The sequence below is a fragment of the Protobothrops mucrosquamatus genome, unplaced genomic scaffold (genome assembly GCF_001527695.2).
Source record: "Protobothrops mucrosquamatus isolate PMUCROS unplaced genomic scaffold, P.Mucros_1.0 scaffold4379, whole genome shotgun sequence".
Taxonomy (NCBI): domain Eukaryota; kingdom Metazoa; phylum Chordata; class Lepidosauria; order Squamata; family Viperidae; genus Protobothrops; species Protobothrops mucrosquamatus.
Genome location: NW_015390292.1, coordinates 32,237 through 48,626, shown reverse-complemented (window position 1 = coordinate 48,626; position 16,390 = coordinate 32,237). Strand labels below are relative to the sequence as shown.

The 16,390-nt window shown below is 39.7% G+C and overlaps 2 protein-coding genes across 2 annotated transcripts in view; one reads left to right on the top strand and one right to left on the bottom strand.

Moving 5' to 3' along the window:
• Positions 1-4,268, top strand: part of KIAA1211 (KIAA1211 ortholog) — a gene marked incomplete at its 5' end in the record, with an annotated part of 12,459 nt that extends 8,191 nt beyond the window's left edge. The window contains 2 exons of the mRNA XM_029286642.1: positions 694-865; positions 4,073-4,268. Coding sequence (XP_029142475.1) covers positions 694-865; positions 4,073-4,233 — 333 coding nt within the window. The remainder of the gene's footprint in view (positions 1-693; positions 866-4,072) is intronic.
• A 5,741-nt stretch (positions 4,269-10,009) lies between these two features.
• AASDH (aminoadipate-semialdehyde dehydrogenase) overlaps positions 10,010-16,390 on the bottom strand; it is a 28,361-nt gene continuing 21,980 nt past the window's right edge. The window contains 2 exon segments of the mRNA XM_029286643.1: positions 10,010-10,639; positions 14,961-15,092. Of these exon segments, the coding sequence (XP_029142476.1) occupies positions 10,241-10,639; positions 14,961-15,092 (531 nt within the window). The 3' untranslated portion in view covers positions 10,010-10,240.

Here is a 16,390-nt window from a genome sequence, read left to right as displayed (position 1 = left end):
CTGTGGGTCCCTCTCATCAGAGGAGGAAGGCTCTGAACATGAAGGAGAGGAGATGGCCAGGCCTCCCTCTCCAGGACCTTCCCCTCTGGTGCGGCCTTCGGTGCCTTCCGACGGAGAGGAGATTGGCCAGGAGCCCGGTGCTTCTGGGATTGGCCAGGAGCCAGGTGCTTCTGGGATTGGCCAGGAGCCAGGTGTATCGAACTCCGAGGAGGATACGTCTTGGCTGGATCCACACCAGCGTCGGAGGGACAAGCGTGCGCAGCAGCTGAAACGTCGTGCCAGAGATTTCAGCTGAGTCACTGGGCCACACCCCACAGGCTATATAAGCAAGGGGTGTGCCGTTTGAAACTTTTGTGACGAACAATTTTGCTGAATCTCCTGTTGCAGCACTCCGGCAATTTATCCTGGACTTATCGTATGTTTGTATTGTGTTGTCAGTAAAAGCCTTGGCAGGCAGCCACAGAGTTGCTGCCAAGTGTTCATTTGTATTTGGCTGTGCTGAGCAGTTTCTCAGCCCTCGGCTGACTGGTTGGGGTGTGTGAGTCGGACGGGGGACAGAACAATAGCAAGCATTTACAAGTGCTCTCTAACTCGTCCTTGGTCCATGCTTTCTACTTTTGAGTCAACATATATGAGTATGCGCTGTAAACATATTGATATTTAGCACGTTTGTACTGTTGCTTTTTACATTAGGCCAGCATGAACAACCAGTTGGCAGATAATAAAAGCAATAATACGAGCAAGTCAAACATACTGCAAAAATCCACAGTCTCGGAAGAGGAGAAAAAAATCGAGACGGCCACATCAAGATTTGAACGCAGAGAACAGCTCAAAAAATCGAATACTCTGCCTTCATCGGTCACAGGTATGATTTACATTTTGCGCCGCGATTGTGGCTGCAATTTTATTTCTGAGATGGTTGAATATGTAAGACTTTGTTGACTTGTGTATTTCCAATGTGCCGGTATCTTTCATAGTACAGTTAAGGATTTTTTTTTAGGAAAACAAGCCTTTTTCCAAGAAAGCGATGAACAGAATGAGAGATTGCTTAAATTAAGAAACGCAGGAGCGTGTCTCATACAGATAGTCCTCGACGTACGACCACAGCTGAGCCCAAATTTTCTGTTGCCCCATTTCACAACTTTTCTTGCCACAGTTGTTAAGTGAATCACTGCAGTTGTTAAATTAGTAACACAGTTGTTAAGTGAATCTGGCTTCCCCATTGACTTTGCTTGTCAGAAGGTCCCAAAGGGTCATGACATGACCCTGGGACACTGCGACCGTCATAAATGTGAATCAGTTGCCCAGCATCCAAATTTTGATCGTATGACCATCAGGATGCTGCAACGGTCATAAGTGTGAAAAACGGTCGTAGGTTTTTCACTGTCCCAAAGGTGCTTTCTTTCAAAAGGCAACTAGACTTTCTTGTTTTGCTTGAAGACATTTCACTTCTCACTCAAGAAGCTTCTTCAGTTCTGACTGAATGGTGGAGAATGGAAAGGTTGATATTCCTTGCAGTCATCTGGTTGTTAGCACTCTTTCTGAGAGTTGCGCAGGCCACTTGGAGGTTTACCTGTGCCTTCAAGGTCACCTGAATCCTGTCATCCGCCATTTTTTCTGGAAATCCATTCATACTCCCGCACCTTTTGAAGGGTGTTCATCCCAAAGGGCATAGCTAAATATCTGTGGAGATTTTCAGTCATCCAGGTCAAAGGGAAGCAAATTCCAAGTCCAAACTTGCTTTTTCTCAATTAATAAATATAGCCTGGATACAAATGTGGCCGACAGTTAAGATATTAAGCGATTATAAGTTATTATGGTAAGCAAATGATGTGGTGATATAATAAATGGGTTGTTCCACGAAGTTTACTGAAGAAATTGTCTCCAGATTATTCTGCTTCTTAATTATGGCTCCTTTTGAATAGTTCTTAAATGCTGTCATTCAGGCTTAAAAACCAATTCACTGATTAAAAAAATAAGCAATAGCTTTGGGTGATAAAGGCAGAGGGAGTGGGCTAATTTTATTTTATGGAAAGGCAGGACCCAATAGGCAGGTCTCCATAAAATTGTATGCACTTCATATAATTTATTGTTGCTCTGCTAGTAACATAAAATAACGTTAAATGATGGAGCTCATTCATATAAAAGAGCCATAACCATCAGAATAAGTTATTGTTGTGGAAGATCTAAATTAAGCACCATAATGTATACTTATTTTATCCTCTTTTGAAAGGCAATCTTCCAAATATCAAATTCAAAAAATACTTTGGATTGCATCCAGATAAAGGCAATATCTGACCAATTAAAACAGCATCACTGAATCATTTACTTCTCAACTTACTGCTCAACTTACAGCCACCACTGAGAACAAAATTTCAAGATATTTGTTAAGTGAGTTTTACCTCATTTCACAAGTTGTCTTGCCGTGTTAAGTGAATCCCTGCAGTTGTTAAGTTAGTAACCCGGTTGTTAAGTGATTCTGGCTTTCCCACTGACTTGTCAGAAGGTCCAAAAAAATGATCACATGACCTTGGGGCACAACAACAGTCATAAGTATGAACCAATTGCCAAGCATCTGAATTCTGTTCACATGACCACAGGGATGCTGCAAGGATCCTAAGTGTGAAAAACGGTCCTAAGTCACATTTTTCAGTGCCATTGTAACTTTGAACGGTCACTAAATGAACTGTTGTAAGTCAAGGGCTAAGCTGTAAAAGGAAAGAGCAATTCTGTATTCTGTGCAGTCACGAATCGGTCGACTCCTCTTCCTGGAGCCTCTGATTTGGGCAAGAATTCAGGGTGATACCTCTTTAATCAATGAATAGATTTAGCGGCTGTTCCCATGAAGGTGGGAATAATCTTAAATGCAATTTTGCCTAGCCTTCTATAGGATACGAGCCTGGTATCCATCCTATTCTTACTCATATCCACCATCGTGGCCACCCACAAATACAAAACAGGGACAATGTCATAATGTCACCGCATTCATCTTTTAAAATCTGGATTTATCTGACTACCTCTGTGGATGCTGTGAAATTCACTCATTAAAACATAGCACTGAATTCTTCCTCTTCTTCCTCACTTCCTTGAACACTTAACTTCATCTTACATGTACGGAGAAGAAATGAAAGCCAACCTCTTGGTGGAAAATTGACTGCTGTTTTGCCCAAACCGTAAAAGACTCCATTATTGGTAATGTTAATCGGCAAATTAAAAAAAATATCATCTGTTAACTTCTTGCCTTCCTATTAAACCTTGGTGAAATTATAAAGGAAAAAAACAAATTTTCAGCTGTTGTGTTATCATATACAGAAAAGAACATAGCAGAAACAAATTTTGATTTCTCTGCAGGCAAGTGTCTTAACCTGTGTTCAGCGTACCAGTTGCTTTAAGAGACCGTCTTAAACCAGAACCCAAAACCAAGAATGTGTTACAGATACGCAGACATTTGAAAGTCTGCCTATCGGTGACATATTCTTGGTTTTGGGGTATTTGCTGGGTATATGTTGTGCGCCGCCCTGAGTCCCGTCGGGAGAAGGGCGGCATATAAATTAAATTTATTATTATTATTATTATTATTATTATCCAACATATTTTTCTTTCTCTGCCAGGTAACCTGTGGCCTTTTAACTAGTAAAGTCCATGCTTAGGGTGCTGTGTGGAAGCCTATCCTCCCCCCAAAACACCCCCCCCACCCCCACGGAAGTAAGGAAGACCCAAAAAGCAATAATACTTAAAAATAAACATAGCAAAAATATCATTTAATTTCGGTTGCTTCTGCCTTTCAGTTCTAATAATCTCTTATCAGCGTGGGAAGGAGAGCTGTGCTTCAGATAATTTTTATTATTCTGCAGAGCACCTACGCTTCTGTCTACTTCGTGAGGTAAAACTGGAACCACGAGAGTTGCTCCCGAAATACTTTGTTGCTGTTTGACTCTTGTGATCTTGGTTCTCGGCTTCTTTGCTGCCCTAACGAAATGCCAAGGGCTCTGCTCAAGGGAAGGCAGGCTTAACGTAACAGATTTCCGCAATGGTCCAGTTAACAGTTTCCCTTTCCCTCATTCTCTCACAGTGGAGATCACGGATTCCCTTTCATCGTCCCCTTTGGCTAAAGAGGTCACCAAGAGATTCTCTACGCCGGATGCGAACCCCGTCTCAACTGAACCTGCTTGGCTGGCCTTGGCCAAGAGAAAAGCGAAAGCGTGGAGCGACTGTCCTCAGATCATCAAGTAAACGGATCTCGCTTTTGTGTTTTACTCTGGTTGGGGAGCTGTCTCCTTTTTTACTCCTATTCTCAAATGCTCCCGAACACATTTAAGGGCGTACTTTGTCCATTCAGAGACATTGAACTGTTGATCATGAGGGGAATGTTTAAGCAGGTATTTTGAGTTTCAAGCCACTTTTAAGAATCACTGCTTCAGTGTTGTTGAATGTCAGCTTCCCGGTAAAGATATTATTTTTACTTGGACATTTTACAAATGCCACTCAGGTACAGGAATAAGAAAGATCTGCTTCTGCCATAGTTACGAGATAACTTTGAATAATTTGCCTCTGATGAAATGTAATTTGGGAATAATGAAAGCACCATTTTTAAAAAATCCTAACGAGTTTTTCCTGAGGTTTTTAGTTTTGAACATTAGTCACGCTTCTCAAATGTATTTAATGATTCGGTAATTAACACACTCAAGTTGCGTTACATCAAAGAGTCCCTACTTGTATTTCTCTAAATGATTCTCCAAGCCATCAACAGCCTGTGCAAACTGCATTATTATATTTTCATTTCCCTCGTATCCAGAAATATATTAATGCAACATTAGTATTTTAACTTATTTATTTATATATGCCTCCTCATTCTACGGAAAGTCAGGATATCTTGTCTCTTCTTCTCTCCTCTATTTTATCCTCACTCCCTGTACAATAACACTATACTGAATAAGTAACTCAACTGTATTTGGAGAGAAGTGTATTAGGATTTCCAGTCTTTATCATAAAAGGTAAAATACAAAACAGAAAAACAAACAAAACAAAAACGGACATCCAGCACTAACAACAAAAAAGAAAAAAAACTGATGTACAAAAAAAGAGAGAAAAAATATACTTAAAAATTATCCCCAGATGTCCAGGCGGCAGCTACAAATGTTACCCATAAACAATGGGTGGAGCTTCAGTGACACCATCTTGGCTTTTGCACCATACTTGGTGGACACTCTGGACCCCAGCCATTCATGTTATCTGAAAGAGGCTAGTCCAACTTTCTCCAGTCTGTTATCTTTCAGAAATGTTGAGTTTTAACATCTGGAGGGCAGCAGACAATAGGGTGGAAAATCTAGCCCAGTGGTGGCGAACCTATGGCACATGTGCCAGAGGCAGCACTCAGAGCCCTCTCTGTAGGCACGCATGCAGTCACCCCAGCCCCACCTCCAACGGCCCCCTCCTCACCAGCAGCTCCCCCGGAGGAGAGTCACACCCGGTTGTGGCCCATGCGGAGAAGCGCAGCCAAGGACATGGCAGCCAGGCAGCAGGTACAAGACTCCGCCCCCACAGCATCATCTGCTGCATGGCCGCCATGGTGCTGCAGGGCTGCCTGGGCGATGTGCTGCGGCAGGCCGTGGAGGCGGTAAGTGGCCCTGCAGGGGGCAGGAGGTGGGGTGGAGTAGGCGGGGCAGGGGGCAGGGCAGGGGGTGGAGTGGTTTTGGGCACTCGGTGTCTAAAAGGTTCACCATCACTGATCTAGCCCCTTTACACTTCATTCCAGTAAGATGTATGTACTGCACATTACCTTTGCAAACTATTAGCAGAGCATTTCTGTTAATGAGAGTAGGTGAAAGTATAGCTATTCTGTTAATAGATATTACTTTTTGACCTGGAATTAGATCTGATTCAAGATTATGGAATTGGTTTAACTAGGGAAACTGAATTGGGACTGCCAAATTCCTGCCAGCTGCTGTTTTATAGACATGTGGGCTCTTCTGACGACTGATATTACGAAAGCCTTTGATTTGAAAAAATAATTGTAAGGAAAATGCGAATTCTTTACCCCTAAGTATTGCTTTATATTTTCCAGTTAGACATGTAAATATTTTGAAAATAGTGTTCTATTGCACCAAACTTCAGATTGCCGGGTAAAAAAAAATGGTCAAGACAGAATTTGAATTCAGAATTTCTGTTTCTCATAATTGTAACATCAGTTTAGGATGAAAACACTTTTAAGATAAAAGTGCAGTCTACCAAGCTACATTCTCATTCAAAACTTCCACCTCAAAACAACAACAAAAACCAACCCACGCACTATGTATCTGGAATCAGCAAAAACATTAATCCAAGGAATTTTGGTCCAAGACAACCAAACAGATGCCTTTACTGAACAGGCAGAGAAAATGTTTGTTGTGTTTATGGAGAAGCACAAGGATGCTAAGTTTGATAGCTGAGTAACTGTCCCAAAGAAACTTATTCTTGTAGCCATTGTCGCTTTGGTATTTTATGTGAACTCAGGACATACAACTCATCTTGTTTCAGGTCAGAAAAGTCTTATTAGAAATACAACTTCAAGGATGCATTTAGGATCTCCTAGTAACTCAGTATATAGAGCCAAGGTGGTGGTTTGAAGAATGAAAAATTATCTCTCTTTTTTTTTTTGCCATTCACATCAAGAGTGAAGATTTCATCCAGTGTAACAGTGAGTTAATTCTTATTCATCCTCATGGCAGCTAAGTGATCTTTAGGAACAGTAAAATATCTTCATCTGGCTGTTCAATTCAAGAACAGTTTGAGTTTCTTCTGGATTTCAGTCTTGCTCACCCACAATTTACAGATTTCATTATCGGAGACAAGGTGATGTTTGATTAGGTGACCCCAGGAACAGCGTCTACTAAATATGCTACAAATAACATATAGTGGACGTGGATGCAAATTTAGCAAAGGCTTCTTGTGACTAAGGTAACACAATTCCCTACTCCTAAGGTGGCCTACAGCATTTTTACAAGCATTTTAATGTGCATATACTTGTGTCAACATGCAATTGCAAAAAAAAAAAAAAAAATAGTATACATCTCTCAAATTTCCTCCAACTCAACGAGACTTCTAGATTGGGAGAACAGAGTTGGAGTAAAGGGGATCGGGGTGGAGGAAATTGGTGAGGCAGAAAGGGCAAAACAGGTAATTTTACGGGGGAAGTGGGTGTCATTTGCATGAGAAAAGGGGGGGAAAACTCCCAAAATAATTCTAGAGATGGTTAATGCAGAGCTTATAGTCTGTAAATAGTTCTAAAGCAGTCTTTTCAAGCATGAGGATCCATAGTGAATTAAAACTGTATTCAGTCCAGGGAAGCAGGACAAGAGTAAAGGGGCCATAGGACCTTTGCTTCTCTGTTCTCCCAATTTTACTCCCAACATATTTATTATCAACACGTATAGCCCTAATTAGCCTTCAGCATTAAAAGATTCCTGGACAGCAATGGTGCATCCTTTCCTTTTGCTCTATCTAACAGGTGATGTGAGACAGCAGGTGGATTGCATTCTCTGCTGATCCGCACATACGGAGGCATTCCTGTTGGCCCTCCGTGCAACAGAGTTTTGTACTAACAGTCTCGATTTCTGCATCAGTGATTGGATCAAAGCTGGGCTACATAAAATACTTTGTTTGTAAACATCTCTATCAGCCTGTTTTAACATTGTCATTTCACATAAGCTCAACTTGAACTTTTGCACTAAATACCAATGAAGTGTTACTTTGCTTAAAGCTTTGTTGCCGCCTTGCGTAATAAACAAACAAACCTGGAATAACTTCCAACATTTTAAAACTGATCAAACCACTCTGCACAATGTGGTCTCAATTTTATTTTTATTTTGTAACATACACTTGGTCCTTACCCAGAGACAGTTAATCATATCCAAGCCTGGTTGGCATTAGTGGAGCTAATATCAGCAGTGACTGAATTATCCTATACACTAACAGGCGTTGGGCGTAACTTTTTCTAGATAAAGGCAAAATATTGTTTGAGGTTATGATTAACCTCAATTGTTCATAAAGTGGTGTATAAAATTATAAACATGTATAATTGTGGATTTTGTTTTGTGTACTTTTTTAATTTTTCAAATGTTTTAAAGTGCAATTGTTTCTTATACTAATATCATTTTAATTCCAATTAAACTATAATATGCTGAAAGTTGGGAGGTTTATTTATTCATTATCTTTTGTGAAATGTGTCTGGTTACCTTAAAACAAGAGCCTGAATTAATATATGAATAAAACTGTTTTTAGAAGATATTACAACCAGGGCAAAATTAACAATGACTAAAAGGATATGTTAGTAGAATTTCTATTTTCAGTTTTTGATCGTCACAATTTTAATGTAAATGGTCCATCACTGAAAACCTGTTCTATATAAATAAAAATAGCTGTGTTTCTATAGAAAATACTTTTTATTTATTTGCTGAGTCATTTCAAAAAATCATAAAGCTGTGAAAGAGTTAAGTAAACTTTTAGTAAAGCCATCCTTGATAATTAGTAATGGGAGGAAACACATTTATTACAACTATACTTGGCATTACTACTACTACTACTACTATTACTAATAAAGTTGGAAGGGACCTTGGAGGTAGGGAGTCCTCAACTTACAATAATTCGTTTAGTGACTGTTCGAAGTCACAAGGGCGCTGAAAAAAGTGACATATGATCATTTTTACACTTACGACCACTGCAAAATTCTCATGAGTCACATGATCAAAATCCAGATACTTGTCAACTGACTCATATTTATGACGGTTGCAGTGTACCGGGATTATGTGATCGTCTTTTGTGACACGCGAAGTCAATGGGGAAACCAGATTCACCTAACAACTGCAGTGATTCGCTTAACAAGTGTGGCAAGAAAGGTTGTAAAATGGGACAAAATTCACTGAACAGAGATCTCGCTTACAACAGAAATTTTGGACTCAATTGTACAAGGAGAGGAGAAAAAAAGGGTGACTGAGCAATGCTTTTCTCTCAAGAGTTTTGCTGAAATGTCTTCGAGACCAAGGAAAACCCAGTTTCGAAATGGATGATCAATTCTTCAAGATCACACTAGGTAGTAAGATGGCTGGCTTCTTTTTGGTAAAGTGGTAAATAAACCAATCATAATTTTGGAAATCCTGTTTTGCTGTCTTTAGGCCTTCCATTAAGACATACAATGATTCAATTAGAATCCATATTTCAAAAGGTTCCTATGTATAATTATTCTTTGTAGGGTATTACTGTTCCATACCATATAGCAGTCATGGCGAACCTTTTAGAGACCGAGTGCCCAAACTGCAACCCAAAACCCACTTATGCATCGTCGGGTGCCGGGTGGGCGTGGCCCATTGGCTGGGCGTGGCTGCGGTGGTAACGGCAGACTGGGTGGGACTAAAAAGTTCAATCAATCAATTCCAACTTTGCAAGATTTTTTTTCCCCGCGAGAAGTTGAATTGACTGATTGAAACTTTTTTTTTTTTTGCACACGGCGGTGGAGGCCTAAAGCGAAAAGGTTTTATAAAACCCAGCTGAAGGCCTAGGACTGGGGTGACGGTGCGCGTGCCCACAGAGAGGGCTCTGAGTGCCGCCTCTGGCACCCGTGCCATAGGTTCGCCACCAATGCCATATAGCAATATCATTATATAATGATAATCATATGATTATAAAGAATATTATATTATAATATCCTTGTTATAGCACCTTAAATAAAAAGAACAACTATAAGAAAGGAAATCTTGCATATTCTCTGAAATTGATGTCATAAACTCTTAGTCTTTTGATAATATCTTTCCAACCTTCATAATTATACTTAGAATTTTAGTATACTGTAAGATTTATCATATACCAAAATCTCCTGAACTTGAACATGTAATTTCTTTAGATATGTGCAATATCCAATAACATTTTTCACACAGCCTAATTTTGGGCCTTAAGCCCGCACCCTAGTCGCAACCCCCAAATCATTTCTGCCAAAATATGTTATATTTAGCTATGCAATGTGTTAAATTTTTAAATAAATAAATATTCATCCGTCTGGTTTCCAGAAGAATCATACTCTATTTTGGATGTAACACTCCATACACAGCACTTAACTCCCAGATTTCTACGGGTTTTGACTTGGTACTTTAAAATGCTTTAAATCAAGTGCCAAATTAGTGTTGTTCCCCTAAATATTGGACCAAAAAGTTCATACTGAGGAAACATTTAGCTCTCAAGTAGAAAATTAAAAAACTTTAAAAGCTCATTGTTACAGAGTTCTATTAGCTTTAGATAAACATAGATCTAAACAATAAAGATAATTGTTTCTACATCCTACAACAATGGTCGATCCCCAGGTGACAGGAGAAGAGAAGATCTCTCCTGGAAGTTCTCCTCTACCTTCGGCCACTCCAGTCTTAGCATTCAGGATCCATATTCTGCCATCTGTAGATGTCACTACCAGAAATGTTTTACTGTCCAAATTAGGACTACAGAAAACAAATGGAGTTGCATAAACTCTTGATGTTGTTTCAAACTTCCATAATACATTTCCTTCCCTGTTACAGCAATAAATAAAGCAGTCATGGGACCCAAAGAATATATCTCTGGAAAAAGGAGAAACACAGGGTGATGAAAAGATTGGTCCACTGCTGGAAAATGCCCAAACCTGTAGGACAGTGATAAGAAATTAAACAGGTTATTGAAATTTCACTTAGTGTGACGGAATCATTGCATACATTGTTATGAGTTTATGATGCACATACAAGCATTCAACTTTTATCGCCATGTTTACAAAATATCTAAGAAATGGGCTAATTCTTCTAATTCATTATATATCTCAATATATATCATACTCAAAAACAAATGAATTCCATTTTTGTATATTTTTTGCTTATTGAGAGGGCCTGCTGAACATATAGCAAATTGTTTCAATTTAGAATCAGCAGTGATCCAATTGGGCATGCCAAACAAACTAGAACGTTTTAAAAGGATATATTTCATGGAACCACAAGTAATTTAGTAGAACGAGAATTGTACCATGGTTCCCTGGGGAGTATACCAAGGTTATACTGGAAATGAAGATAGTGCAGTGATAATTTGGACAATCATTTCTCTAGCATAGTCTTGGTCAATGCATATTTCTCCAACAGCATAGATCATTGTACTGTAGAACAATCTATCACTTAACATCAAGATCAATTTCAACAGGTTGCTAAGTGAGCAACTCTCAGGACCTCAAGCCTAGCAATCACGGTTGATTTCAAAAGAAAGTTCCAACAAAACCAAGATGGTCAAATCTTTCCAGGATGATTTAAAATCACAATAAAAAGAACCTCCGATAGAATGCATATCACAAAACAAGCAGGTAGCAACAAGTTGGGTCCTCTTATGAATTAGTAACAAGTTTTAAAAAAACTGAAACCAGACTCTAGAAGTAAATGAATGTTCCTTACATCCTTTATGTATGTATGTATGTAAAGAGTGGGGTCTGTTAAGCAACTGTACAGAATAGCTTGCTGGTTTAGAAATGATTTAGAATTATAAATGATCCAGGCTGTAATCATGTTTGCAAATAAAATGAAATTATTGAAGATGGTTAAAATGAAACTAGATGGTCTTGGAAGAGCTACAGATTTCTGCAGAGGAGAGACTGAGATGACAATCACTGACCCATTCAACTAGGGACTGGGCCAACTTGAGGCATTTAACTAATTGCTGGAAATATTGCAGAAAAAGTAACCCTAAATATAATGGAAGTTTTTTCATAGAACAGCTTCCATACAAGGACAACAAGAAATTTTCAGTATGTGAGCTTTTTTTAAACCGAAAACAATCCAGATAACTACTAGAGATGCATCTCTTGGCCAGATTCTTAGCTTGGAAAACAGTTCAACTATCTTTCTGTTAATTTAGATGTGGAGTGGGATGCATTGCAACCAGTTCCTGATTCTCCACCTTCCCAATGTTTTAGCACAGGAAATACAGAAATGCTGTTGGTTCTTGTGACATTTGAAAAAAAAAACCCAGAATGCCTCAACATTTCCAGGAGAGTTCTGTCATTATAAAAGGACAAAGCCCACACAATTCTGCAGAAATCAGCACGAGGGTGTCCAAACTGCACTCTTTACAAACTGGGTTATTAGCTTTACAGAATTTCACTAGAATGGAAGAAATGTAAATTTACTCAGTCTGTCATAGGAATCAGTATGGGGAATTAAAGGGTTTCTTTAGATCATAGCAAAGGCTTCCTCAGTCCAGTTTGGTACAGTCTCAGTCACTATGGTGTCACTATGCTACTTATTATATATGGACAGTGATCTATCTATCTATCTATCTATCTATCTATCTATCTATCTATCTATCTATCTATCTATCTATCTATCTAATTCAATATGGACAGTGATCTATCTATCTATCTATCTATCTATCTATCTATCTATCTATCTATCTATCTATCTATCTATCTATCTATCTATCTATCTATCGTATTCAAGATGGACAGTGATCTATCTATCTATCTATCATCTATCTATCTATCTATCTATCTATCTATCTATCTATCTATCTATCTATCTATCTATCTATCTAATTCAAGATGGACAGTGATCTATCTATCTATCTATCTATCTATCTATCTATCTATGTCTGTCTGTCTGTCTGTCTGTCTGTCTGTCTGTCTATATCGTATTCAAGATGGACAGTGATCTATCTATCTATCTATCTATCTATCTATCTATCTATCTATCTATCTATCTATCTATCTATCTATCGTATTCAAGATGGACAGTGATCTATCTATCTATCTATCTATCTATCTATCTATCTATCATCTATCTATCTATCTATCTATCTATCTATCTATCTATCTATCTATCTATCCATCCATCCATCCATCCATCCATCCATCCATCCATCCATCCATCCATCCATCCATCCATCTATCTATCTATCTATCTATGTATCTATCTAATTCAAGATGGACAGTGATCTATCTATCTATCTATCTATCTATCTATCTATCTATCTATCTATCTATCTATCTATCTATCTATCTATCTATCTATCTATCTCTATCTATCTATCTATCTATCTATCTATCTATCTATCTATCTATCTATCTATCTATCTATCTATCTATCTATCTATCGAGCCATCCAGCCATTCCCTATCAGTAGAGCCCAAATGGGATCAAGATATATATGGGAGAGTTGCTTACATAGTTATAAAAAAGCAAAATGTTTAAATACACAGGAAAATGACAAAGCCACGTAAGTATGCATTCTTTGCAATTATTTACATGGTTGAAAAAACAGAAGCTAATGATAATGAACGATTGGCAGGAAGAACAAATGAACAAGAAAGAAGGATTTTTAAAGAGCAATTCAAAAATGTCTTTAGGCAATTCAAAAGAGCAGAATGCATTGTGAAAAGAAATGAAGCAAAGAGGAAAAAAAGGAATGGAAATGGAAGGCGCTAAATGAAGTATAATCAAGAGAGACCAAGAATGATACGAACATTAATCAGTTGGCTCTTTATATCAGATGGCTACCATGGGTACAATAGAAAAAAGATCCTGGGCCATAGGAAAGTGTGACAGCAGCAACAATGACTTCATCTCAATTCCTCACAATCTCAGAACCAACTACCCAGTCACAACATTCAGTATTGTTTTAATGGAGAAGCTATCAATAATGGATCCAATTTTCCTTTCTCCCACCAAGAGTTTCTACGTTAAGTGTCAAAGGATTAGAAAAATAACCCAGAGGAGTGCCATTTTGCTTGCATTGATAATGTCTTGTATTTTTCTGTATTCTGGAACTACAAATCAAAAGCAAAATTCTCACCGTATTCTTTTCTCAAAGAGAGTTTCAAACCCATCCTAAATTGCCCCACTCTATGACTGATACAAGGTCCATGTTGTATAAGACAAGACTTTTCAATCTTTTCACCCATTGTACCACTTTTAGGATATGACAACATCCGAGTACCACCAGTCACCTAGCAAGGTCAAACTTGATGACCAAAAAAAAAGAGAGGAAAAAAGTGATAAAGTACAGGTAGTCCTTGACTTACAACAGTTCACTTAGTGACTGTTCGAAGTTACAATGGCACTGAAAAAAGTGCCCCCCAAGCCACAGCCGAGCAAGACACCTTCCTGCCACACAGCGGCGCTCTTCCTACTGTCTGAGGTTTCCACTGTTGTGAGCATTTCTGTTGAGGATTGGCAGCGGGGGTGGGGTGGGGGGTGTTTGGTTTTTATTCCCCCCGTCTGCTGGGTGGTTGCAGCAGGTTTTGGTCACGTCACATGACCCTGGGACACTGTGACCGTCATAAATATGAATCCGTTGCCAAGCATCTGAAGGTAAACCATAAGACCCTGGAGATGCTGCAACATTCCAGCTGATCGGCGCTTCTTCTGGGCTCAGCAGAAGTGCCAGGATCAGCACCGAGCTCCAGCTGGATCCTGGTGCTGATCCTGGTGCTTCCACTGAGCCCTGACAGCCCCGAAGCGCCGATCAGCTGGAAAGCGGCACTGATCCTGGTGCTTCCGTTGAGCCCTGACCGCCCTGCAGCTCCAGCCATCTCTCGCTCAGGCTTGTGCGGTGCTGCCACCAGTTCAGCTCATTCCCCTCCCCCATTACCACTTTTCTAGGATGGTCATGTACCATCTGCCAGGTGCCAATGTACCACAGGTGGTACCCGTACCACTGGTTGAAAAGCCCTGATATAAGCACCGTTCTGGCACCTGGCCTGATTCTTACAGTATATATTGTGAGAAAGTTTGAAACAATGCTGTAGCTTCTGGTGCTATTTTGGGGCTCCTCACAGATATTTAATGGACTATTGTGGGATGTAAAATGGCAGATATTAAAGAAAAAGCTTCTATGGGCAACATAAAAACCAAATCTGAAGTTAATAGTAAAAAAAACCAGATTCAACTAATTGTGGTAGAAGTTTCAACTATTCAATAATACAATAATTTTAACCTTTTCTCCAAAGTGACTAAAGCAGTATAAATTTCCATCCACGCAGCCAACATACACGTAATCTTTGTCACAATGGGGTGATGAGAAGACAGGCTTTCCACAAACGGTTTTCCAAAGAGTTTTCCCCATAACCTGCAAAAGGAAACAATTAACACCAGCTGCCTTTTACGATGCTCCAAATGTTAAACTAATGGGAAATTAAGACACCCAAACAAAGACTGGAAACAAGCAAACATAGTAAGTAACTAACTAACTAACTAACTAACTAACTAACTAACTAACTAACTAACTAACTAACTAACTAACTAACTAACTAACTAACTAACTAACTAACTAACTAACTAACTAGCAACGGGGGAAAGAATTTTCCTAAGTTCAGATTCACAGAAACACCTATATGTCAACCTTACAAAGTAGATCATATAGAAAACAAGGCTATATAGGACGGGACTACTTTTATTGTAAGAGCTATAGCAGTGGTGGCGAACCTATGGCACGGGTGCCAGAGGCGGCACTCAGAGCCCTCTCTGTAAGCACACATGCCGTTGCCCCAGCCTTGCCTCCCCCGCGACTCCCTCCTCACCAGTAGGCCCCCTGGAGGAGAGTCGCCCCCAAGTGTGGCCCACGCGGAGCAGTGCAGCCAAGGACATGGCAGCCAGACAGAGTAGACAAGACTCTGCCCTCATGCCCCATCGTGCACAGTTGATGCTGCGGGGCACGGGCAGAGAGCGTGGCCACCATGGTGCTGCTGGGTGATCTGCGGCGGGCCCTGGAGGCGGTGAGTGGCCCTACGGGCAGGCGGGGTAGGGGCGGAATGGGGACAGGGCAGGGGGTGGAGCGGGGGCGGGGTCAGTTTTTGGGCATTCAGTCTCTAAAAGATTCGCCATCACTGAGCTATAGTTATAGAATCTTGCAAGTCTGAATGTGTTTCCCTCTCCCTCAGGTCATCTACATGAGTTAGGGAAGGCCCCGTTTTCTCAAATTACTTTGCTGGCCTGAGCTCAAGCCCTGCTTAAGCAGCTCTTTTTCCTGTCGGTCAAGGTCACTCCCTATGCCTCCTACACATAGGAATCTATCTATAAAACAGATTAACAAAGGAGTAACCACCTCCATTTCTGCAGGAGTTTGATTGCCCCTGCTTTCTTATATTTCATATATTTTAAAGAAAAAGCATCGATGGTTGAAATAAGACATCATGGAATCATATTAAATAACGAAGAGTGCTTGTTCAGTATTTATTTATTTATTTATTTATTGTTTATATTTATATCCCGCCCTTCTCCTTGCGGACTCAGGGCGGCTAACAACCAGATAAAAATGCAAATCCCAAAACTACAGATTAAAACATAATTAAAAACAAATATTAATAATTGGTCTAATTAATTTAAAATTACTTTAAAACCCCCATTAAAAATTTTCCCCTAGGCCAG